The sequence below is a fragment of the Berghia stephanieae genome, chromosome 12 (genome assembly GCF_034508935.2).
Source record: "Berghia stephanieae isolate SIO BIC M18660-M18661 chromosome 12, UCSD_Bste_1.3, whole genome shotgun sequence".
NCBI classification, from domain to species: domain Eukaryota; kingdom Metazoa; phylum Mollusca; class Gastropoda; order Nudibranchia; family Aeolidiidae; genus Berghia; species Berghia stephanieae.
Window position 1 is genome coordinate 26,921,590 of NC_088371.1, and position 26,489 is coordinate 26,948,078.

Genomic DNA, 26,489 nt, shown 5'->3' on the forward strand with positions numbered 1-26,489 from the left:
GGTAGTCATTGCAGATATTCAAGCATGCCTGTTGCAATGTTTCTTGTGTAACAGTCCCAGACCACCAAGCTTCCTCCTTTCCTGTGATTCATTCTTCACATTTCGCTCTGTAACAGGTGATGTGCACATGCGAAACAAAACCAAATCAGCCTCATAAAGAAAAAAAAAGTAGTCTTTTAGAAGCATATGGCTTTGTATAGGTAAATGGATTGTAATTTGTACTGGTTACCCTTTGGATAGGATACTATTTCCATTACACTAATAATACCATAACAATCTGAGATGTCAGACTTGTAAATCAGTGTCAACACCCCAAGTCGAACTCATTCACAATCACTAACAAATGGAAACGAACAGCATGATAATGGAAATTATGTTTCTTTAATAAATATACATATATAAACTAAATGAATGATAGAATAAAATATTGATGATTCAAAATAATAATTTTTACACTTAATATCTTTATGGTTAAGAACTTATCACAGAGAATAAAAGCTAAAAAGATATACAACAATGTCCATATACTGGTCCATTCATACGTAGATATACAGTAATACCTGTAAATTATATTACCATACCTGGAATCTTAGGGTAATGGAGAGAGGGGGAGGGGGAGAGGGGATTATACGAATTGAGGTTTTTAAAAATTCCTGATAGTTTTTTATCTTTCTACATGTTTTTTCAACAAATGACCTTGATAAAAAAATATACAACCCCTGTCTCTCTCAAAATACAAAATCATAATTTCTCGAACAAAAATGGTTACTTATAACTGTGTAGTCTGATACTTGTCTATGGAACTCTGGGACAAGTACTGATACTCACAAGGCAACTTGAGTATAAATTATACCTAGTCAAATACTCATTACCCATGAGACAACTTTGTGTGTAGATCTATCCGCTATCAGAAAGATCAATGAAAGAAAAATTCTGTGGTTTGTGGAATCTTCAAAATTGAAGTTATAGACTAAAAAGAAAGAAGAAGAAGAAGAGGATGAGTATTCTGTAAAGGCACGGGAAGACTAATAATAAAAGTTATGAACAAATTACAATAATTAAAAAAAAAAATAACAAGTCATGATAAAGAGAACATGGAAATAATTAAAAAAGAACAACCAATAGAGATTCTGGAAAAGGCGATATTCTGGGTATATATTATGGAAGAATAACAAAATAAATTAGCAACCCTTTAGTAAGTCTGAACGGGAAGACAAATGACTCCCTTCAAATTCTTATTCGTGGGGCATTGCCTCAAAACCAACATGTACCTATTTGCATGTCCGATAATCCAAATTGTTAAGGGTTCATCGTTGTCATGAAAATACTCTCAAACCAAAGCAAAATATTGTCCATTCCAACAATGTCAAATGAAGCCCATAACTTGGTTTGGTTATCAGACTTGCTGATGTGTGCATGTTGCTCAAAACAGCAACATGTTGGTATGAAGATCAATATGCCAAAAATGATTTGAAAGTTAAAATGACCAGAAATGTGAGATTTTAATTTTTGCTCACTTAAGAGAATGCATTCACTTCTCTCATAAAACATACACTTACTCTAAGCCTCATATTTTTTACCAAAATTCATTTTCAGAATCTAAATCATCCTGATATTAAATAATACCGTTATATTTGATTAAAGGGGAGAACAAGGACACTTTTTCAGATTTTGATTAAAAGCAGTCATAAAAATTTTGTTTTGTGTTGATTTGACTTGTTTGTTATGCGTTTATTTATTTCATTTAATTCCTCAATGTCACAGTAAAGCGCTCAGAGACTATTTAGACAGGGTAAAGCGCTACAATAAGTGCCATTTTATTTTTATCACAATGAGTCTTGGTTTGAATTTTGAGACAAATTGCAAATTCTAAAACATTTGTTAAAATAGCAATATGTGATACCAAATTAGACGAAAAAACAATCCTGCTTATGAAGGGTTGGTGTGGGGGGGAAATGGTAGTTAAAAATAATCAAATGAATCAATTTCCTGTCGACAAAATCACAAACTCTCAAACCAAAAGGAAACTGTAACATCTGCTCTCCCTCTGTGAAGCAAAACCTTATTCAGACAGTAAACATGCCATCTCTGGTTTTCTTTTTAAAATTTTGAGCTTCATGAAAAATATATAATTTATAACAACCGACATTGCAAAATTGTACGCCACTTTTACTTTACAATACATATCAAACAATTCAATTCAGATTCGGCAACAGCAGTTGGTAGAAAAAGATGGTTTCAACAAGATTCCTTGTTGTTGTTTTAAAATATGGATCAGAAGGAAAATATTCCGAATTTGGCAAACTTTGGATAACCAAAATATCTGTATAAGTATAGACTATCAAAAATTGGAATGTATTATTCAAGACAACTTTGAAATAATCAAGTTTTTGTGAAGGCACAGGAAGACTAATTATAAATAAACATAACAATAATTATGGACGACAATAATAGTATTCAATTTTTTTTTTAAACAGGAAAGAAAAGAGATATATTGACAAATTGACAATAATGAAAACCATGAAACTTATGACTAGCTTGAAAGCCGAGGAATATTTGCTCAACACAAAAATGACCCACTGACTCAAACTGGTATTATGGCAGGTTGGTCAAGAAACTGGTCAGAAAATTAGAAAACTTCATACAACATTAACTCTCCTTGATAATAAAAGATATCCACTTAACTTGAGTTAAATTTTTGGCTGTAGATTCAATTTTCCCTCTTCAAATCATCCTGACATAATAACCGTTTTGATTCAATGGGTCACCAATGATCCTGTCTATAGATGGTATGTGTTTATGTTAAATGCTCATCAGTTTTGCCTGTCAAAACAATTGTATCCAACACACTAACACATGTCCTGGTACATCCTACTCTAACCGTGCAAGTGCTAATTTTGAGAAAAATTTTGAAAAAAACAGTGAGGCTTCTGAAATAAATCTTGACCTGTTTGTTTGGATCACATGACATGTGCCATTATATGGTCTTGTGGTATGACACTAGATTTCGGATCAGAAGGTCCTTTGTCGCATAGTTGAGTCCTTGAAAAAGGCTCTTTACTCACATTCTCTCACCTACTCAGGTGTAAAACGAGTACCTGGCCGTCAACAGTGTTGTCTCTATTTTTTAAAAATGTAATATCGCCTAACATGTTATGTGTTGCTGTTGGTCAGGGACCCTTTGTAAAGTAGCAATGACTATGAAATTTTTTGTTTTCTATTTTTGTAGGAAATACTACTCTTAAATCAAAGCCCTATCTCCACTGAGTAAAAATCTTTTTGAATTTTGGAAATCCATTAATATATAACAAAGTTATGCAGTTTCAAATGTGTCATTTATTTGGATGACTCACAAAGAGAAAAAAATACGGAAAATATGGGACACTTTTTCTGCGTTTTATTCTGGTTTGTGGCTGTATCTCGCTTAATACGTGGAATTAGATATTAAAACTTGGCAATTTTATGGCAAAATTATCAGAAAATATGATGAAGACATCAGAAAAGTTCTAACTTGTATAGTTTTAGAGCTGTATGGCTAGGGTCAACTATAATTTTGTTTTAAAAGATACATAATATTGATCATTTGGAACTTCTCCGAAGTGTAATTTTGTGTCTACAACCCATACAAATGACACGAAAATGCCTGCTAAATTATTATCAATCAGTCCTGTGAGACCATGGCTTATTTCTAGTATTTATTAGAGAGAGAGAGAGAGAGAGAGAGAGAGAGAGAGAGAGAGAGAGAGAGAGAGAGAGAGAGAGAGAGAGAGAGGAGAGAGAGAGAGAGAGAGAGAGTTAATCTATTATCCCTATGACATAACAATGAAACAATGCCTTAATTTTAAAAAAGTGCGCGAGGATTTGTGTCGTCAGTTATCGCAAACAAGGTGCCAGATGGCCACGTCTGTGGCCAAATATATAATTTTGCTTCTTTTATTAAATTTTATTCATCTATTTTTGTCTCAGTGACATTTATCCTAGTCTATTCAATTTTCTGTTTGTTAAAATTTAGTTCATTTTAAGTGGGCCAGTCTTAATAGTGAAAGCCATATGATTTTCTATTTAGCTACTCTTGAAGTCTAATTTGGTCAGGTTAAAGTCTGGCCATCTGGCAGACTTGCCTCGCTCACGTCATTTTCGTGTCGCGCGATGGTGGAGCAAAATGGCCGTCTCCATATTTTCATTCAGTGAAATGCAAATTGGGTTGATGTTTTGTAAGAATACGGAAAAAGTACTAATCATAATCCAATGAAATTTTACAAACAAAAAGAAGAAATGTTCATGTATTACCTTGTCAGCGACAAAACCTACACGCCCTGTAGTTTTAGAAATATTTTACTCCAAAGAGTACAAATCTATTTTTAACGGTCTTTTGGTAATCGTACGAGTTTTGTCGCTTGACATAATCTAAAATGACCTCTTTTCTAACTGTGTGCCAACTTTCAGTCATATTCATCGATAAACAGCTTCGTAAATAATTTTTTAAAATGGCATGTACGGAACGGCTTCGTCCCAAAGATTTGGGCGGGATAGTCATTGCTTTTGTAAAGCACTTTGAGCTTCGTTTCGTGGATATTGCACAATATAAAAGCTCTTTTTTTTTTTATTCCTGCCCAAATAATCGGATTGTGGTTAGTCTCTGTTTCAAGAGTATGGTGAGGGGTTGGGCTTTAATTTAGGCTAAAATAATTTTACTGCACATGGTGCTTGTAAGGTTAGAGTTGGAATTTGTGTGCCTGGCTGGGAATAGCATAATCAAAACGTAAACTGTTGAAAATCTTTTTCACATTTTTCTCAGTTTAAGTATTCTGGTGGTTGCCACCTTCAGACATTCATTTTAAAAAAGGAACTTATTGAGATAATCTGAAATCTGGAAGAAAAGAGCCTTAAAGAGCAGAAACAGCAGATTCTGAACCAATCCAAACAATAACCTGGAAAGTAAATGTTTCTTCCAATCCATGCTTTTCCAAGGCAGCTTACATAGTTCTGATGAGTCCTGACCAACCCTTTGGTCTCTAAAAAAAAAAAACAACAGTCATGTGACTTCAAACGTTTACATTCTTAAATGAATTGGTAAGATCATATAACACTGCTTTAAGAAAAGGAAATTGAATAAGTAGAAGCAAAGAGCCGACATAGAGAAAAGGTTTCCTTTCCAACATTTTTAATTAGCTATAATTCAAAAATTAATTTCTTATTCTTTTTCAAAGCTGAGTTTTTATATGGCGCAATATCAATTAAATGAGAACGGAAGGCTTTACAAAGGGCCCAAATCCGACAGCAACGCTTAACATATTGTATGAGACAAAACACCTGTAATGCACTATCACACTTTTTTTCAACAGAAACAATGCTATTGCTATTACTGGTCAGTTACTTGGCCTTTTTTAAAGACTCAACTTAGTCCAGGTGACAGCAGGACTTGAACCATGGGCCAACAGGTCAGAAATCAAGTGTCATACAACTAGTCAGCAAAACCACATATAAAACAGTAATAAGTCTATATTCAATATGTAGATCTAAAAATAGACAAATCACTCTTTTATTTCTATTACTCTAGGATTCAAAGCAGTTTTTAAAATAAATTATATCAAATAGTTTGATACAGAAAAGCGACTTTACCTAACGCTAAAGCCTGTCGTTGATCCCTAAATAGATTATGGAACGTTTTATGATCAAACTCTTCAAATATCCAAATTTTCTAAAATTTCTATGGTGCTGTTATTGTTTGTTTTTGTTGCTTTAGGTCTCTTCCAACACAATTGAGGTTATATGAGAGACCGCTGAAACAAAAAAACAAGCAATCTAACAAAATCAAAATCATAACCTAAAGATATCATAAGCTAAATTATAAATAACCAAGAACAAACAGGCAGAAGATTTACAGGAAAAAAAATATCCCCTGTCAAAAATACAATCACAAACCAAAGAAGCAGGATAGGCTAGTAAAGAGAAGAAGAAACGACATCACTATCGGATCGTACACCCATGCGAACATCATAGGTATATGATTCAAGAGTGATGCTCCCATCCAACCACCCGCGTGCTGTTATTGGTTAAATGGAAGTTTTGTATAATTGAATGAATGAGTATGTATCTTCATTTATTGAGCATAAGTGAATTACAACTGCAAAAAACGAAAAAGAAAAGAAACAAACGACAAAATACTTAATACCAATAACAACAACAACAACAACAAAAAAGATTATGGAAAGTCAAATTTCCATACATAAAATCAAGACAGATGGAGAAAATGTCTTTACATTTCCAGTTGTGACAATTAATAGTGAAAAGTTTCTTGGAGTACCCTATAAGTTTTAATTGGTTTTTGTTGTTGGCTGAAGCAAGTTTTGAACCCAAAATATTCAAATTTCAATTTTAAGTATTTTCATCTTTTCTAATCTGTTACTTTTCATTCTTGTTTTACACTTTAACAGTCTACCGTTTCTGGTAGTTTCGTATTCAATCTGACTTGATTTAATTGAAATCATGACAGTGAACAGAGACTGAGAGACTTGTGGTTAAAGATCAGATGCTATTCCTAACTAGTCAAATTGTTGACAGGAATGTTTAATAGCTCTTCCTTGCTGTGGCCTTCTGGGATAGGGAAGTCAAATATGATTGGTTTGTTGCAGGGTTTGTACCGCAGGGTGCATGTTGATGCGTTGATGAAAGTAGTGTGTCCATCAGATGTAGCCCCATATGCTGAAGATAATTAAACATGAAATTATACAATTTCATATTTGTTTCCATATTATGATCTCATTCACTCAACAAAAATTTTCAGTGGAAATAAACATGCATCTAAATTTAATTTACCATCTTAAACTGATCATGCCATATATATCAATTAGGTGAACGGTGTTCCAAAAAGAGATTTTAAAGAATAAATGGCAAGAAAAGTGAAATTAAAAGATTTTTGCCACTTTTGAGAGTAATCCTCCTCAATTAAACAAAAACAAAAAAATGTAATCCCAGTTTCAGATTTTGACGATACTATTGATTTTGTCACCATGATCAACCTAGCATAATACTGTTTTGAGGTGGTGAGTGACATATTACTTTAAAGGTAAAATCGAACCCAGGGTATAAAGGGTAATTAAATGACTCACCTTCATGTATATGTCCAAAGATATGATAAGCTGGTTTGACCCTAGACTGGACAGTGGTCAAGAGCTCCACACATCCAGCATAGCATCCGTCATAACACTTGTCACCGTGACCTGAGTGTGTGAGACAAACAGATAAAATTAGATTGTCAGAAAAATTCTTCAATAGTCTTGATGTTTGTTTTGCCTTTTTTTTTTCTTTTTTTATGGGGGGGGGGGGGGGGGTGCATTTAGTTTTTTTGTTTTTTTTTGGTACTTCGTTTGTTTGGGGTTTATTTCGGAATTGTTGTTTTTTTGTTGTTGATATTTTTTGTATTTTAATTGATGGTACAACCATTAGGCCAACATATTTTATGTTTTGCCTTTTGTTTTGTTTGTATTTTGGTTTCGTTTTTTTTTTACTTTGTTTTTTTGGGGTGTTTTTTTTTTTTTTTTTTTTTTTTGGTCATTTCGTTTGTTCGGGAGGGTGGGGGGGGTTCTGGCATTTTTTTTTCTTTGGTTGTTTTGTTGTTTTCTTTTTTAAATGATGGTACAAACATCAGGCCAACATATTTTTTTCAGTTGAAGTTTGTTCCTGTGAGAAAGACGACAAAGTGGAAAGGCATTGTTCTTATAACTAGGGGGGGGGGGGGGGGGGGGGTTGTGACAATATCTCGGTTGGTATTGCTTCACAAACAACACACATTCTCTCACTGTACTCAGGTGTAAAATGAGTATCTGGTCATTAAAAGCGTTGTCTCTCTAGGAAAAAAAGTTGTAATATCCCCCAACAGGCATCATGTCTTGTCCTACATGTTAAATGTTGCTGTTGGCTAGGGACCCATTGCAAAGCGCTTTGAGCATGTTTAGTGGATATTGTGAAAATATTTATGCTCAAATTTTTTAAATGCTCAGGGGATACTATGACTTTGGCCAAAAAACTGAAATAAATGTATACATAGATTTTATTGGTACGAGAGACAAGACTGATAAAGTCCACCCTACCTATAGGAGGTCCACAAGAGACAAGACTGACAAAGTCCACCCTACCTATAGGAGATCCATAAGAGACAAGACTGATAAAGTCCACTCTACCTATAGGAGGTCCACAAGAGACAAGACTGATAAAGCCCACCCTACCTATAGGAGGTCCACAAGAGACAAGACTGACAAAGTCCACCCTACCTATAGGAGGTCCCTAAGAGACAAGACTGATAAAGCCCACCCTACCTATAGGAGGTCCACAAGAGACAAGACTGATAAAGCCCACCCTACTTATAGGAGGTCCATAAGAGACAAGACTGATAAAGTCCACCCTACCTATAGGAGGTCCATAAGAGACAAGACTGATAAAGCCCACCCTACCTATAGGAGGTCCATAAGAGACAAGACTGATAAAGCCCACCCTACCTAAAGGAGGTCCACAAGAGACAAGACTGACAAAGTCCACCCTACCATAGGAGGTCCATAAGAGACAAGACTGATAAAGTCCACCCTACCTATAGAAGGTCCATAAGAGACAAGACTGACAAAGTCCACCCTACCTATAGGAGGTCCACAAGAGACAAGACTGATAAAGTCCACCCTACCTATAGGAGGTCCATAAGAGACAAGACTGACAAAGTCCACCCTACCTATAGGAGGTCCATAAGAGACAAGACTGATAAAGTCCACCCTACCTATAGGAGGTCCATAAGAGACAAGACTGACAAAGTCCACCCTACCTATAGGAGGTCCATAAGAGACAAGACTGATAAAGTCCACCCTACCTATAGGAGGTCCATAAGAGACAAGACTGATAAAGTCCACCCTACCTATAGAAGGTCCATAAGAGACAAGACTGATTAAGCCCACCCTAACTATAGAAGGTCCATAAGAGACAAGACTGATAAAGTCCACCCTACCTATAGGAGGTCCATAAGAGACAAGACTGACAAAGTCCACCCTACCTATAGGAGGTCCATAAGAGACAAGACTGATAAAGTCCACCCTACCTATAGGAGGTCCATGAGTAATGAGAACATCCGTCTCATCCGGTATGAGATCCCACTTCCTGAGACAGTCTTCTCCTCTGTTCAAATTGAAACCCCATCCACAAAACTCGGGCTGCCTGAAAAGTATATTGAATCTTTTCAAATTCATAGGTCTCCAGTCAGAACTTTTAAAAAGGAGGAATAATTTGCACGTCTGCAGAACACGCATTTTATCATAAACCAGTGGAGCAATATGCCCTCATTAATTAAAATACTGGTAAAATATAGAATTGTTGACATACAAATCATACTATAAAAAAAAGAGAAAAAACAAGACTCCTAACAATGATTTTTGAAGATGTATTGATACTACTGAGGGCCTGGAGCCCAAGCTGAAGAAAATAGCAGAGGATTTGAAATAGGGGAAATCCTCTAAATAGCGGAAATTTGAGACCAACAAATTGAGAGAGAGAGATAGAGAGAGAGAGAGACGGATAGAGAGAGAGAGAGAGAGAGAGAGAGAGAGAGAGAGAGAGAGAGAGAGAGAGAGAGAGTGTTAACACAATGTCAGTTAATACTTAACTAAGCAAACTCCATGGTATTGCCATCAATATTATGCCTTTGAGTAAAATACTCACTAGTTCTATATTCCTGATCAATCGTCGTACCATCACAAAAAATATGTGTAACCTTTAACATTTATAGTCTGATTGAGTGAATATAGTGAAAACTAATCACACAACTAGCGGTCTAAAACAATAACAAAGTTGTCAACATCCTTTATTCTATTGTTTGTTTGTAATCAACCAGCTATATTTCTCGGAGCTGGCTTGAGGGTGTGTCACAAATCTACTGCATAATTGATTTCAAAATTGGAAATTTTTAAAAACTATGATAGAGCATAAATGGCAAAAGCCAGAGACAAAAATATTCTATAAATTTCGAAAATTAGTTACCAGATAATGCTCAGATTTTGAAATCTCACTGAGCATTGAAGCTCGATAGTTGATCAAAAAAATCACACGATTCTTAATTCCACATTAGTTCTCAAAATCTAAATACAGATTAATTCCCACATATGGATTTTTCTTCAATTTTCAATGGCTTGTGTTTGCAAAAGGGTCCACAGGTCCATCCCTGGAAATGTTCAGTTTCAGTCCAATCAAAACTGGGACAGTTATAGATTCCTTTGCCGAACAAGTACATTCAGAACTGTTTTGAAAGTTTCCATAATGTCCAGTGGCAGGACATTCCAGTCATTTATTTGTCTGTGTTAAATTGCATCAAAAGTTTAAAATCTTATTGCTTGATTTCTTAAACACATTATGTCATTATGTGGTTAAAATAACTCATGAGAATAAACATTTGGATGAAATTTTATTGAGCAGTAAAAACTAACCCTTGTAAAGTGCTTTGCGCATGTTTAGTGGATATTACGCTATATAAAAGCTCAAGTTAAAAGCTCGTTATTTCCCAAAAATAAATAATATGAAATTGAATGTAAGCTTCAATTTAATAAACGAAAACAGATAATGTGGACGTTTTGGGTTTTATCAACAAAACAGGATGAAATAAACACTACAGAGGAATGAAATATTGTTAAGGTGAATAAACAAAAATATTGAGGGGACAGGAAAGAGTATGCTCCTTTTTAAGGAAGCAACAAATTAAAATAGAACAATAGATATTTATAAAGGAACTGTGTTTTCAGTCCACCAGTGGACTGAATACACAGCTGTGTATTCAGTCCAACGGAAAAGATTATAATTATACGGGCTAAACTGTTTGACCGAGCACGAGAAGGCAAGGTGGCCGGCTGTTTTAGCACAGCGTAACTGTAACCGGGGTGGGGTGAGTTAGGTGTTCGAGCTCCTTTCTCGGCATAATATTTTTTCTTTCATTTTTTTTTTTTTTTGTACTCCCTTGGTAAAAAATTCTTAATTTTCAACTTCAACACGTTGACACCATTCCTGGTGACTTGAAAAGTTTGAACGACATTTAACATTTTTTATTTATTTACTTTCACTCGCTTTCAATATTATTATTTTAATTTAGAACACAGTGAGTCGTCAAAATTTATTGCCTTGTGCATTCCTTGTACGTAACAATATGAGTCAGGAGAAAAACGAGACAAAAACGAACAAACAAAATAACAAAATAAAAAAGAAACAAAACAAAACAAAAAAATGTTAAGAGAACAACTTTATAGTTATAGGCTCTTGAATATGTTTGAGGGATCATCAGAGAGAGAGAGAGAGAGAGAGAGCGAGAGGGTGGGGGTGGGAGAGATTAGAGATAGAGATAGATAGATAGGGCTAGTAGAACGGAACATGGGTGAAAGTTACTCAATGATATTAATCCTGCAAAGGCAGGTGCTCAGAAAAAAAAATCCTGCAACCACCAATAAGAGGAAAAAACAGAAGTGCGATTAATTATATAAATGCCGGTTTTTTTCATTTTCGAATTCCGGCCAGACAAAAAAAACAAACGGCGAGACCTCTTTTTCAAAAATAAAAATCCGGCCATGCCGGATTTTTCCGGCGAACTTTCACCCATGGAAAGGAAGAAATGGGATACCAGTCACGTTGATACCATTCCTGGTGACTTGAGAAGTTTTATTGATTTACTTTTACTCACTTTCAAAATTATTATTTTAAATCAGAACACAGTGAGACGTCAAAATTTATTGCCTTGTGCATTCCTTGTACGTAACAATATGACTCAGGGGAAAAACGAAACAAACACGAACAAACAAAACAAGATCAAAACAAAACAAAATTTTAAAAGAATACAAAAAGTTAAAAGAACAACTTTATAGTTATAGGGTCTTGAATATGTTTGAGGGAGCGAGAGGGTGGGTGGGAGAGCTTAGAGATAGAGAGAAAGATAGATAGGGCTAGTAGAAAGGAAGAAATGGGATACCAATACCATTCAAAAACACAGGCGTGCTCGAGGTCAGTGATCGATGTGAAAAGTGACCAAATTGAACCTTACTTGGGCAAACAATTCTAAAACTCTGATCTCCTTGGAAAAAATCATCGGTTTTGATAATCACAAAAACCCTAATGGACTCGGAAACATTAAAAATAGATATATATGTTAAGGAAGATGACTCTACGTTCTTTTAAGGTTTATATTGTTTTTAAAGGTTTGATGACGCTTATTGAGGTCATTTTAGGGCCAGTAGAATGGAAGAAGTGGGATACCAGTATAAAAAATCCTAGTTTTACAAGACATGATAGACAATGAACAATAGACTAGCCCTACAAGGCAAAAGACAAGGGATGATTTTGAAAGAAAAGGATGTTGGAAGAAGACAAAGTCAATACTGCCCGGGGCGGGGGGAGGGGGTACAGGCATGGTCGAGGCCAGTGATCGGTGTGAAAAGTGACCAAATTTAACCTTACTTGGGCTAACAATTCTAAAACTCTGATCTCCTTGGAAAAAATCATCGGTTTTGATAATCACAAAAATTCTAACGGCTCGGAAAAATTAAAAAGAGATATAAATGTTAATTTAAAATTAATTATAGAAACATTATTCTCTGTGTAGTAAGTTTGGTCAAATTGGGCAGGCCAATGGCTATCTGGCAGCCACTGTAAGAAACTCGGACGCCGATTTCGAGGAACTCTCAATCAAGACTTTCCGAGAGTAAATAAAACGCTGTAAATGATATTAATATTATTAAGCCGTCAAATTGCCATAAATTGTCTATTTATGATGATGCCTAACCTACAATAGGCTAAGCATCAATGTCGCCAGTATTGACTAAGGTAAATACCGACGATATTTAGTCCTTTTTAAATATTTTTATTTCCGGTGGACTGAATACACAGCTGTGTTTTCAGTCCACTGGTGGACTGAAAACACAGTTCCATTTACAAAAGTTGCGCAATTAATTAAGCCAAACAAAGGAGCTGACTATTTTTTAACTCTAAATTCAATTTTCAGCATCTAATCAACACAACAGACATAATACCATTTTTAGGTAGTAGGTCAAATATATATATATACAAATCATATAACATTTGGATAGATTTAAAACCTACCATGGTGAGCCATAAACTTTGACCCCACAAAGGTCAATGCCAGAGTCCAAAAGGTAAATGCAATTGGTAAGGAGGTCGCGACAACATTTGACACCCATCTCTTTAAGAACATCTTCAAAATTGTGCGGCTGGAAATAAAAACAAAATCAAAGGCATCTGATTACATGCATTTTCCCTCTTAAGTGCACCGTGTGGTCAGGAAATTGAGTCAAAGGGGTGCGATTATATTTGTTACAGACAAATCAAAGAAAACTTAAACTATGAACACAAGCTAGCCTTTGACCTTGACCCTATCGAAAATAGGTAATGATCAAAGTAAAGAAACAAAAAAATCTTTTTGACAAACTCCCTATCTCTTATATAATTCACACAGTGCTACATACAGACAACAATTAAAGATAATACCAAAGAATTGAGGTCAGGGGTACGGAGCAGGGTTGCCAGATTATTTTCAGGCATTCTGCCAAATACCACAAAAATCTGCCAAACCGTACTATTTATAGTTACCTCTTTGAAAACTCATCAGTTTTGTTAAACAAAAAATTCGAAAGGCCGATATCATCAATTTTTTTTTCATTTCCCAAGTTTAAAAAAATCACTAATACATAAAAATTGCCATGGAAAACGTGGCAAATAAAATCTGCCAAATATCTGCCAAACTGCTATACCGTTTTTTTTCTGCAAGATGACTTCAAATTCTGCCAAAAAAAGGACATTTGGCAGAAAATCTGCCAAATTGGCAACCCTGGTACGGAAAAAAAACAAGGGGGGGGGGGGGAGCATATTGTTAGGGTTGGTGATAATACATTATATTAGCAGTCAGTGCAGGACATCTCCATGGGAAAAAATTAAAAGTCCAAATCATATGCTAATGAAACTGGTCATTTATTATCTTTTTTTTTTCTTTTTTTTTTTTTTGCCATTAACGCTAAGTTGCCACAATTGTGATTTTCTTGTTAAATTGAGAAGAATGCATTTATATGTTTTGATCCAGGTTGTCTCTATTTCAAAATAATTTTATTTAAATTATGTTGCTCTGACATATACGTGGCAAAAATTATCAGGTAATTAGACAAAGAAGAAAGTGGTGACAGCTGAGCAATACATATATTATTATCATTATTATCAATTTCTCTGAGATTAAACTATAAAAATTATGAATATTTCCTTATAGTTGGACGACCTGTTCTCATTGTCTCACCTGAAGATTGAATTTATCTCGGATATAACTCCTCTGGTTTTCCACCATGTCTTCATCCAAGGTCAGGTCATGGTTGCCAGCTATAACCACTTTGACCTTGTGGGGAAGTGTGCCTAGGGAAGGTCAGAGGTAAGAAAAAAAGTCTCAGAATTAGTCTTTTCTTAATTCGTCCAATAAATTCTAAAAAGGGGTGTATGAAATAGAGCCAAGTAAACCAAATAGAAAAAGGAAATTAAAAATCATCCCAAAATAGCCAGCCTCAACTGAAGCATTACTTTTTTTTTTTCACTAAAATTCATTATGCATCAAGCAATTTTCAACCTGTTTCAGCGCTGAGGCTATATTTGCATTTCCGTCACAACATGGCTGACACCTGAATGGAATACTAAGACAAAGCGACATTCGAATTCAGCGCAAAATCTCAATTAAAATACCCCTCTGGCCAATTGAATATGTTTTGATGAAAGAAATGATATCATTGGTTTAATTTATAGTACTTTTGTAGAAAGAAGGATTGGATTACATTATTATTTTTGCCTTTCAAGACCGCCGCACTGTGCGGCCATTAGCCAGTAGAACAGATTCTGCTCTGGCCACACAGTGCACTGAAAGAGTTTTAAAAAGATGGCAAATCAAAAATCAAATCCTATTCAATGTTCAGGACGAGTATCTTTGTAAATCAGCTTTGTTTGAATACAATAAATAATACTGTTTGAAAGAAAAAAATCCAAGTGACTGGGATTCTTGTGCGGTATGAGGTTTAGTGGTATGACACGCACCTTTGGATCATAGGGTCTAGGGTTCAAGTCCCACTCTAAGCAGTGCATGATTGAGTCTTTGGAAAATGCTCTTTACTCACATTCTCTCATATACTTTAGCATAAAATGAGTATCTGGTTGTTAACAGCTTTGTCTCCGTCTCAGAAAAAAATTGTAATATCACCTGACAGACGTCATGTCTTGACCTACATGTTATGTGTTGTTGTTGGCTTAGGATCCTTTGTAAAGCACTTTTAACTGTTTAATGGAAATTGTGCTATGTAAATGCTCTAGTTTGTTTTTTAAAGATTTATTTTAAATCCGAAGAGGATACTATGTCAGTGTCCTGTGGGTTTATACGATATGCAATTCAGTAGAAGTTTAATTACCAAGCCCTCTGGCATGATCAGGTATGAATATCACAACCTTAACCATTAATCTATGGCTATGTGGTCTTGTGGTATGACACTCACTTTCGAATCGGAAGGTCCTGGGTTTGAGCCTCGCTTGGTGCATGGATGGGTCCTTGGAGAAGACTCTTTACTCACATTCTCTCACCATAAAATGAGTACCTGGCCGTTAACAGCATTGTCTCTGTCAGAAAAAATTATAACATCGCCTAACAGGGGTCATGTACCGTCCGAAATGTTAAATGTTGCTGTTGGCCAGGGACCCCTGTAAAGCACTTTGAGCACATTCAGTGGATATTGCGCTATATAAAAGCTCAATTTTAAAAAGCTCAATTTTTTACCTCGCCGTCCAAAAAAATTGTAATATCACCTAACAGGCGTCATCTCACGTCCTACATGTTAAGTGTTGCTGTTGGCCAGGGACACCTTGTAAAGCGCTTTGAGCATGTTTAGTGGATATTGCGCTATATAAAAGCTCAATTTTTTTTTTAATTATTCTTTTAAATATACTATACCTACATTAACAATTTTTTATTAAACCTCTATTGTTCAGATTATTTTTGGAGGAGTAGATAATGAATTCTCTATATGGCCATGTCAATCATGTAGACACCCTTTGATGATATAAGTCAACCCTTTAATGAATGCAGTCACATTTTCATTTTCTATGTTCACTCATGACTAAACTCCGCCCAGAAACGATTTCATAGATCCGTTCATCGCCATATTTCAACCATTTGTTCTCTTGAGTTCTTGAGAGTTTTTTTTATTGAAGAGCGATTGGCTATTAAGAATCTTGACCAATCAACGATTAATCGTTCTGACAGCTCACGTGTCAATAGCTGTCAACTCACACTTTGAGTCATCGTTGAAGGTTTAGAAGATAGTCATCTCATAGTTGCGTCACAATCTCATCTTGATGAATATATTAGCCAGGCATGGCTGATAGGTAAAAAAAGCCAAGTTATGTTCTATTTACATTTGAAACAAAGTATATCACTAATCTCGTCTCATTGAGATATAAACAATGATATAAATATCAAGAAAATCAGCCGATAAATAAAAAAAAGTTGCTAAAACAAAAGCAATTTTAAAAATCAAATTTATTCGTAAAACAGTTGGTTTTCAACCGACTTTTCTGAAATAAAGACCCATGTTCTTCTTTTTTTTCAAGCTGATTTCAGCAATGTGATTTTAAAATTTCTCACAATTATATTTTTTAGTTTTAGATTTTAGCTATTAGGCTTACTCAAAAAAGGTGTTACATTTTTTGAATAACAGTAGTGTAATACCTTGACAGCTAGTCGCATCTTTGTTTTGGACGACCGATTAGAGAGCATGTGATTGGTCGAAGACTTTGGGATGCTTGACTCAAAATTCTACAAGAATAGACGGTAGCGGTGGATCAAAGAGGGTTATATTTTTATTTACCAAACATCTTCTCGGTGCTGAATAATATTTCTCATCAGAAAAAAACAACTCTGAAGTTTCTTTCTCTTTATTACAATAAGATTCATACCATGATTGACAAAATCGACTCAGAAATAAGGGAGTTATAAATTATTCATAATCATTTTTAAAATTTACAATAATTGTCATCAAAGTCATTTTTTATCACCAAGGTCGTAATTTTTGTTCGATTTTTACCAAACAAAGTGCAATGTCATCGATTTCCACTGGCAAAGAAAACAGGATCCAAATTGCAATTTCTACGACATATTATATTTTTTGTGGCAAATTGATAAAAATCAAAGCTGAAAACAACCTGCGAAACTGATGCTGTCTCCCATCTCCTTAACAACGATTGGATTTTATTTACTGAGTCCAGTCTTGACTACTCCGCCCATGAATATTTGGCCGTTGTCGGTTTTTGTTGGGATGAATGAGTTAAAATAAAACATGATTTGCATGAAGCTCATCAATACAGACTCTTAACTATAAGAGTGGGTGCAAGAATTTTATTTTTCATTTATCTTAAGACTGAATTATTTTACAGGGTATTTTATGGTTGATTGAAAAAAAATATATATACATATGTGTGGGCCTATGTGTATGTTTGTGTGTGTGTGTGTGTGTGTGTGTGTGTGTGTGTGTGTGTATTTACGCTTGGTTGTAGTACTTTTGAGTTAATTGTAAAGCACTGCAGAGCACTTTAAAGTGGATGCTTAGGCGCTATAGAAACATATTATTATTATTATTATTATTATTATTATTATTATTATTATTATTATTATTATTATTATTATTATTATTATTATTATTATTATTATTATTATTATTATTATTATTATTATTATTATTATTATTATTATTATTATTATTATTATTATTATCATTATTATTATTATTTATTATTATTATTATTATTATTATTATTATTATTATTATTATTATTATTATTATTATTATTTATTATTATTATTATTATTATTATTATTATTATATTATTATTATTATTATTATTATATTATTATTATTATTATTATTATTATTATTATTATTATTATTATTATTATTATCATCATCATTATTATTATTACAAGCAAAGTTATACTGGGTAGAGATTAAACAAAGAGAGAGCGCAATTAACCAGTAGTAATGACATAAGTGAAACACATAATTGTCAATAGGAACAAAGTAATTTGGTAACAGGTATCAGATGATTATAAGAGTAAAATTCTGTTTTTAAATTTTTATTTATTTTTTGGTGGGTGGAGGGGGGGGGGGTTCTCATGCATGATAAATACTCACCAATTGTGACTGGTTAAACAATAACAAATAGCTGTGCTTGGCAATAAACAACAGCATAGTATGACATTAACCACAAATAACAATTCACACAAGAATTGTGCAATGATTATGTAAAGGCAACTGTACCTAGATATCGATTGAATTCATAGATGGCTTTTGTTGATCCGACTTGTGTGAAATCTCCAGCATGCAACAAGACATCTCCTTCAGGGACAAAACTGGGTCCAAGTCTCTCTATTTGGCTGTGGGTGTCTGAGATACAAACAAATCGTAAATTGTCCTCAGAAATTGGAGTGTTTGGGTCTAGAAGTTCTACTTTGTTTACAATCTGGAAAGAGAGATGGTAATAGTAGTCTATTTAACCATTTGTATATTGCACATCAAGAAAATTTCAACAAAAACAAAGATGCGCATATTCAAGAGCAATGTGTTATCAGTTCTTTTATGTGGTGCAGAATCTTGGAAATCAACAAAAACCGTTTGTTGCAAATCAGATTTCCAAAACAAATGTCTACCAATAATCTTCCACAGTTTTTGGCCCAACAAAATATCAACTAAAAATCTACAAAAAGCTGACATGACCCCCCATTTAAGAAACAATCAAATCAAGAAGATGGAGATGGATTGGCAATGTTTGTCGGATGAAGGAGGAAGCAATCCCCAAAACAGCGCTTAGATGGCCCCACAGGGTAATTGCAATAGGGGAAGACCACTGGAAACTTGGAGAAGGTCTTGGTAAACTTTAAAACATTCCCTTTTTAAATTCTAATTATCTTGACTTCAACATTTCATTTTAAACATCTGGTAAGCCCTCACATAAAACTAAATTGGGACAGGCAGTCACATTTCTATGGACATCAAAAATACCAAAACAACGGCATTCCCCGGCATTCATCTCCTTCTCAGGAATGCTGTGGGATGGATAACATGAGGCCTGGTTAAAAAAGACTTGCCAACTAATAATAATCATAAAGTGACTTCATTGTTCATATTTGACCCCAGAATTGAAACAATTTTTTTTCCTCATAGTTTCAAGGAAAAGTTACATTTTCAACTTAAAAAATATGATGCAATGGCTAATTTACCAATAAATGTCTTAATATGTGTGATTGATTAGGTTAACTCACTCAACCCTAACATCGACTATATCCGTTGTTTACCCGGGTTACTTTTACCCTATGCCTATTTATTACATTTTTATGAGACAAATTATAGGCTTAGTATCAAAGCTAATGTTTTTAGTTTTTTACATGTTAATAATAGTTGAATAAAACTATCTACAATGTACATGCTCATTTTTGATACATCTGTCCCAATTTTGAAAAGTAGCAAAAATCTCTATGATTGAGTGAGTTAACAAGGGCAGGAGGGGATGGATGTCACAGCTAAAAACCTGTCATGCTAATCAAAACACATCATTCATTCTCCATCCTTACAAGGTGTTACAAGACAACAGAACCAAATATTTTAATAGCTGATGCCACTTTCAGCTAAATTTAAATCTTAAAAAATATTCTTGTAATTTTCATATTATTGACTAATTTCCCACGCAATTTCATACAGGTTGATATGCCTACGTGGTCTTGTGGTATGACACTCACTTTCGGATAGGAAGATCCTGGGTTCGAGCCAAGCTTGGCACATAGTTGAGTCCTTGGAAAAGGCTCTTTACTCACATTCTCTCACTGTACTCAGGTGTAAAATGAGTACCTTGCCTTTAACAGCGCTGTCTCTGTCCGAAAAAATTGTATTATCACCAAACAGGCGTCATGTCTTGTCCTACATGTTAAATGTTGCTGTTGGCCAGGGATCCCTTGTAAAGCGCTTTGAGCACATTTAGTGGATATTGCGCTATATAAAAAGCTCAATCAATTACCATAACTACAGCTGTAAATGTAAACAGGGAGGAATGGAGACAGAAAATAGAGGCTAGTGCAAAGTAGATAAGGAACCAGAAACAAAAGGACAACTCATGAAGTCTGTTTAGCTATGCAACACATGTCCATAGGTATGTGACAAATCAGTCGGGTATTAAATTTGCTCTTCTGTGGATCATAAATAAGGAAATAAAAACTTCTGTTGGAACAGTAGATTTCTTTTCTTCATGACCTCTCGTGTTTTTAACAAAAACTCCATGTTGGATGGATAATTTTATGGTAAATAATAATAATAAATGGCATTTACATAGCGCTTTACCCGGTTGTCATAGGCTCTAAGCGCTCTACAGTGATATAAAACAAAACATATTACAGTGAGACAAGTGTGAAGGAAACGTGATACGAATTCAGTTTAACAACAACAAAATATGAAAATAATATTGCAACATTATGACGTAAAAAGATAAAACTTTAAGCGAGATTTGAACGTTGTCAACGAATCCGAGCATCTCACGTGTGATGGGAGAGAGTTCCAAAAATGGGGGGCTGAAAATTGAAAAGACTGTTCATTATTTTACGCAATGGCTTAGGTTTGACAAGGATTGATTGGTCATTGCTTGACCTCAAGTTTCTATTGGGGACATATATGTTTAGAAGGTCTTTAATATAGGAGGGACTGTTCGTGCTCAGGGATTTGTAGACAACAGTACAAATCTTATAGGCAACTCTTTTTTCCACAGGAAGCCAATGTAACTCATGGAGAAGAAGAGTTGCTGACGGATATTTTTTGTTATTGCATACAATGAGCCTGGCTGCATTATTTTGAGCAACCTGAAGTTTGCTAATTTTGTCTTTAGCTAAATTCGCCCAAAGGGAGTTACAATAGTCCAATTTAGATAAAACCAGGGAATTAATTAAAAGTTCTGCTATATGCTTCGGTATTAAATTACGAATTTTGCTTACTTTTTTCATTTCTATGTACATAGATTGTATAGTGTTATTCACGTGGCTTGTCATGGAAAGATCTTTATCAATGATGACGCCAAGGTTTTTTGCTTTATTTGAAAATTCTATTGTGCTATTTCTGAGAGTAATAGGTGATTTATTTGTCTGTTTAAGGATACTCTGCCTTCCACACATTAAAATCTCAGTTTTACTATCATTTAATTTTAACTTATTGTGGTACATCCAAGATTTAATCTCATTAAAACAGCTCGTAATTCGTTGTATTAAGAACTGTAAATTACTAAGGGGTGCTGAATCATATATTTGCGTATCATCTGCATAAAAATGATAACTCAGATTGAATCTGGATCTCACACTAGAAAGGGGCTGCATATATACAGGAAAAAGGACAGGGCCAAGAACAGAGCCTTGTGGCACTCCAAAATTTAGTAAAACTTGTTGTGACTGAACACCATTCACCACGACAGTCTGCCATCGATCCTGTAAATATGATGTAAATCATTTAAGGGCAATTCCTTTTATGCCAAACGTATTTTCTAGTCTTCTTAACAAAATGTCATGGTCAATGGTGTCAAAGGCAGCTGAAAGATCTAAAAGGCATAATACATTGATATTGTTAGCATCAGCATTACATAACAAGTTATTAAAGATTTTAAGAAGCGCCGTTTCAGTACTGTGTTGATGTGTTGTTATGTGGGGGGGTTTTTTAAGGAGGGAGGGATTTATCATAACAATTGGGTTTCATTGCTTGAAATACTTACTTGTTTGGGTTTCAACATTTCCCATGCTCTTGTAGGCCTTTGGGTAGATTTGTGGATTGGCACCTTTCCCTCATATTTGTCTTTTACAGTTGTCGCACCTGTGCCGGCTTCAGAGCCAAACAGTGATCTTAGTTTATTGACAGTTTCCATCCCGACATCAACTAATCTGTGGATGAATAAAAAATAAAATTTAAAATGGAAGAAAGAAAAAAAATTTTAATTTATTTTTTTAAAAAAGAATTGCTCTCAGGTTGATACTGTATGCAGATCTTCAGAGTTGACAGATGCACCTTACACAATAAATCATTAATTGCAATCACTGTGCGGCGATGTAGTCTTGTAGTATGATACTCGCTTTCGGATCGGAAGGTCCTGGGTTTGAGCCTCGCTCGGCACATTGTTGAGTCCTTGGAAAAGGCTCTTTACTCACATTCTCTCACTGTACTCAGGTGTAAAATGAGTATCTGGCAGTTAACAGCGTTGTCTGTTGGAAAAAAATTACAAATATCGCCTAACAGGCTAAGTGTTGCTAATGGTCAGTGTTGTAAAGCACTTTGAACACATTTAGTGGATATTGTGCTATATAAAATCTCAATTAAAAACAATTAAAACTACTTACAACGAAAGTTAAAGACATCCTCTTATCAAGAAAACTTTTGTACTGGTGAAAATGTTAAGATATTATTTTATCTTAAACGCAAACCCCATCTTAAAAGTAAAAGGGTTAAAAATAGAGTATTCTTTCCACAAAATGTTGTCAGAGATAGCTGCAATTGGCTATGTAATGCATCTCTTTGAGAGTCATTAAGGCATTAGATGGATATTAATATCAAGATTTTCTAAATCAAGATACTTGATCGACTACAACTAAAAGCAAAAAAAGGAAAATAAAGTGAATAAACTTACAACAGACCAAAAAGCTCTTTCAAAAGTTAAAACGATTATTTAGTTCTTCAATTCATTTTTTCTGGCACTGATGATTACACTGTTGTTTATTCACCATTTGGAGGTTACAATAGCATTTGTATAACAAGTGTCATAAAGAGACCCACAATTCCAGGTGGCGTAGAGATTTTTTCTGATTCTCGCCTTCCCGCCTCCCTGTCCACCAGCAGTGAAGGGGAGGTTTGGGTCTTTTATAAAAAAAAAAAATAATTACCAATATTGGGCGGTTATAATAATTCTGTATCGTCATTATAGGTTAAAAACAACATTTTTGGTGAAAAATTTTAATTATCTGTGTTGATACCCATTTTGCGACCTAATTTGGGGGTCTGACATAAAAAATATAATAATCTTGTGGCACACGTTCCACAAAAACTAATGAAGGAATAACTTCCATATTCTTCCCTCTTGTCAACATTGTACCACAGTGTGTCACCATAGAGAGATTTTAAGGCTTTAGCTTATGGAAGTTTTATTAGAACATTTCAAAGTTCAGAATCAAAATGTTATGACAAAACTGATGTTAAAAATTCAGAACTAGGATTATAATTCAACATTCACATATCTTATCAATAAAGTCTCTCTATGGTGACACAATACATTATCTCTGTGATAACTGTGGAAATTTTCAGACAATTTCATTCAATAGATTCTGAGAAACGTTTGACACAGTATCCCATACCCTAAGAAAAATTGAGAAAACAGCAAAATAGCTTCCCGTTTTTCACACTTTTCTTACTACCTTTACCATTTTCGACTGTGTTTTTCATGCCTTTATCGTCTACTTTAAGAATTTAGACTTCAATTATATTATTTCTAAGATAATAAAATATCATTTTCCACCAAAATCTCAAAATCAATTTTTCGAAGGATTTTTTTCCTAATAATTAGAGGGAAATTTGCAATACACCAGCATCTTATCCGAAGGTAGCAGCAAGTAATTCCTATTGTCTGCTAAATGCTATATAAGTCAGAAAATAAAATGGTCTATTGGCTTTATGGCTTTGATGAACTACTTTTCAATAATCCCGTAACAATTATTAACTGGATCCTTACCAGCTATTTTCATGATTTTTCCTAAAACATCATACCCATCTAAGACAAAAATAGAATTTCTTTACCGGATCTCAGTAGTACGGTTTATATATAATTTAATTCAGAACAATAATCTTGACAACAGAGTGTAAAGTTTAAAAAGCCATAACAAATTTTGGATGAGCAAAGATGTTGGTTGTATCGTAACAAATATGACAATTTTGCTACAGTTGGTAAGGAGAGGGTTAATGATTGATCTGGTTATAACTACAGGCCTAGCCATTTCCATTTTGTACGCCTTTGTGTGCCTTTGGATAGCTCAGTTGGTAGAGCACTCACTCCACATGCAAAGGGATCGAGATCGATCCTGAGTGAAGCCAAAATCTTTTTTGGACCCCTCAACTCCCCTGTCCACCCAGCAGTGATTGGGTAGCTGGGTCTGTTAGATCTGGTGGAATGTACTTTGTGAAAAACTAGTGCCCTTCTAAAGGGTAGCAAGCAATTGCTATTGTCTGTTTCAAACTATAGAAACCGGGATAAAAACTCTAGCTCCATAGGCCTAATGGCTCTGAAAGAAAGATTACTTTTTTGTGGGCCTCTGGTATGACATTCAGCTCGTGATCTGATGGAGTCGGATTCCAGTCCCACAGTGGATCGCACAAAGTTAATTCTTGAAGAAGGCTCTTAACTCATATCCTCTCATTGCACTCAAATGCAAAATGAGTACCTAGCTTATAACAATATTGTCGCTGTCAAAAATAACATTTTAAGCATGTTAAAAGTTGCTGTTGGCTTGGGAATCCTTGTTGTAAACCACTAAGATATTATTTAGCAGATATTGCATTATGTGAAAGCTCAGTGTTTTTTCCTACCAATATCGCAATAACAACAATGCAACCCAAGGTTCATACAGAGTCCATTTTACTGTTCTCTTGGTAAAAATGCTAAGATTATGAGAGTAAAGTTTAACACTGCACCTAGACTAGATAGAGGACTTTTTAAAAACGAAACAAACATAAACGAGCAATATCCACTAAAAGTGACAAAGGGTCCCTCACCAGCAGCAACACTTAACATGTAGAACAAGATATGATGCCTATTAGGCAATATTACAGTTTTTTTCCGACAGAGAAAACGTTCTTAACGGCCAGAAACTCATTTTACACCTGAGTTGGGTGAGAGAATGTGAGTAAAGAGCCTTTTCCAAGGACTCAACTATGCGCTGAGCTAGGCTCAAACCCAGGACCTTCCAATCCAAAAATGACTGCCATACGGCAAGACCACATAGCCGCACTACTCACCTGAGTAACTGTTTCTGTTGGACTGGTCTCAATGTAGATGTTATAAGCATGCAGTTCCCAAAATCCAGTTGTAGTTTGAGCTAGTTGTCGCTATAAAATCAATCTATCTGATTAGAATTGTCATGTTACACAGATGAAAGTGGTTTTGAATCAGTGTAGGCCTCTGTAAAAAAAGAATAGAAAATGGATGTAATGGCAATATATATGTATTTTAAAAATGAGTTATCATTTGCAGTTGGAAAAGATTACTTGTTGATGGTGAGTGTGGTTGATGCTGCAAAGAAAAAACACTCGAGCACAGTTTCTCAACTCTTAAGGACAAGCAAAAAATTCCTTTAAAATTTCAAAGCAATCAATTCAACTCATATGAAAATTGAACAAATTTGTTTGATTGACCAGTCACGTGAAGAGAGAGAGAGAGAGAGAGAGAGAGAGAGAGAGAGAGAGAGAGAGAGAGAGAGAGAGAGAGGAGAGGAGAGAGAGGAGAGAGAGAGAGAGAGAGGAGAGAGAGAGAGAGAGAGCGAGAGAGAGAGAGAGAGAGAGAGAGAGAGAGAGAGTTTCTACATACACCAACCTCCAAAAAATAGTGCATATATACATAGAGCAAAACTAAAGAGATAAAAAAAAAGCCAACCATTCCATCTCAAGACCTAATTTGAGCTTTAGTATAAGTGTGAATCCATTATGTCAGAGGGAGATCGTAAAAATTTAATATTTATTTATTATTACTTGTAGACATTATTCCTATATGCACCTTGAACAAAATTATTAAGCAACACGATCCGACAATAAAGAAATTTTGAATTGAATCAAATCGACGTGTACTGAGAATTGGACACAACCTATCTAGGCATATTATTATTATATTATTGATGACTTTTCGAGAACCATCTGTCGATTTCTGGACGTTACTAATGTTAGTGATGAAATGAAGGAAGCCTAAATATAAAACCGATTGTGGAGATAAAGAAACGACGAACAGACTCGAGTCTGAATAGCCTCTCACGTTCCTGCTGAGTAATATGCCATAAATGGAATTAATCTTAATGAAATGAAATGAGGTGCTGATCATTGTCAGTATGAGTAGTGGTTTTTAATTTTGGTTACAATGATCCAAGTCACCACCAACATAGAATAGAAGAATCATCAGCGAACTTTATTCTATGTCCACAGTAACCTACCGATTTCAATAATTCCATCCACTGGAAATACAGAACTTAAAATCATTGTATTTCTATCTATCTAGACAAGCAAGAGAGTCTAGATGGTAAAGTTGTGAATCAAAACGTTCGAAGTATTGAACGAGTACTAAAACTAATAGGGAAGCATTAAAGATTCACCACGACAAATAACAAATTATCCTTAGTAACCAAT

The 26,489-nt window shown here is 34.7% G+C and overlaps 1 protein-coding gene across 5 annotated transcripts; it reads right to left on the reverse strand.

Moving 5' to 3' along the window:
- Window positions 1-359: 359 nt before the first annotated feature.
- On the reverse strand, window positions 360-26,489 carry LOC144958146 (metallophosphoesterase MPPED2-like). Of its 5 annotated transcripts, XR_013642367.1 has the most exons (11): window positions 25,870-26,052; window positions 25,116-25,278; window positions 21,835-22,000; window positions 18,357-18,558; window positions 14,312-14,424; window positions 13,111-13,238; window positions 9,083-9,198; window positions 7,113-7,223; window positions 6,040-6,705; window positions 4,541-5,718; window positions 360-3,179 (listed from the first exon to the last, which is right to left on the reverse strand). XR_013642367.1 is itself a non-coding variant. In XM_078889896.1 (9 exons), exons 2-9 carry the CDS (start codon window positions 25,163-25,165, stop codon window positions 6,542-6,544), a joined length of 1,050 nt encoding a protein of 349 aa, XP_078746022.1. In that variant the 5' UTR covers window positions 25,166-25,278; window positions 26,297-26,489; the 3' UTR covers window positions 360-6,541. The 5 variants fall into 5 exon arrangements, 4 of the variants coding, with proteins under 4 accessions (XP_078746022.1, XP_078746024.1, XP_078746025.1 ...); XM_078889896.1 differs by lacking the exon at window positions 25,870-26,052 and adding an exon at window positions 26,297-26,489 and having other exon boundaries at window positions 360-6,705; XM_078889898.1 differs by having other exon boundaries at window positions 360-6,705; window positions 25,750-26,101.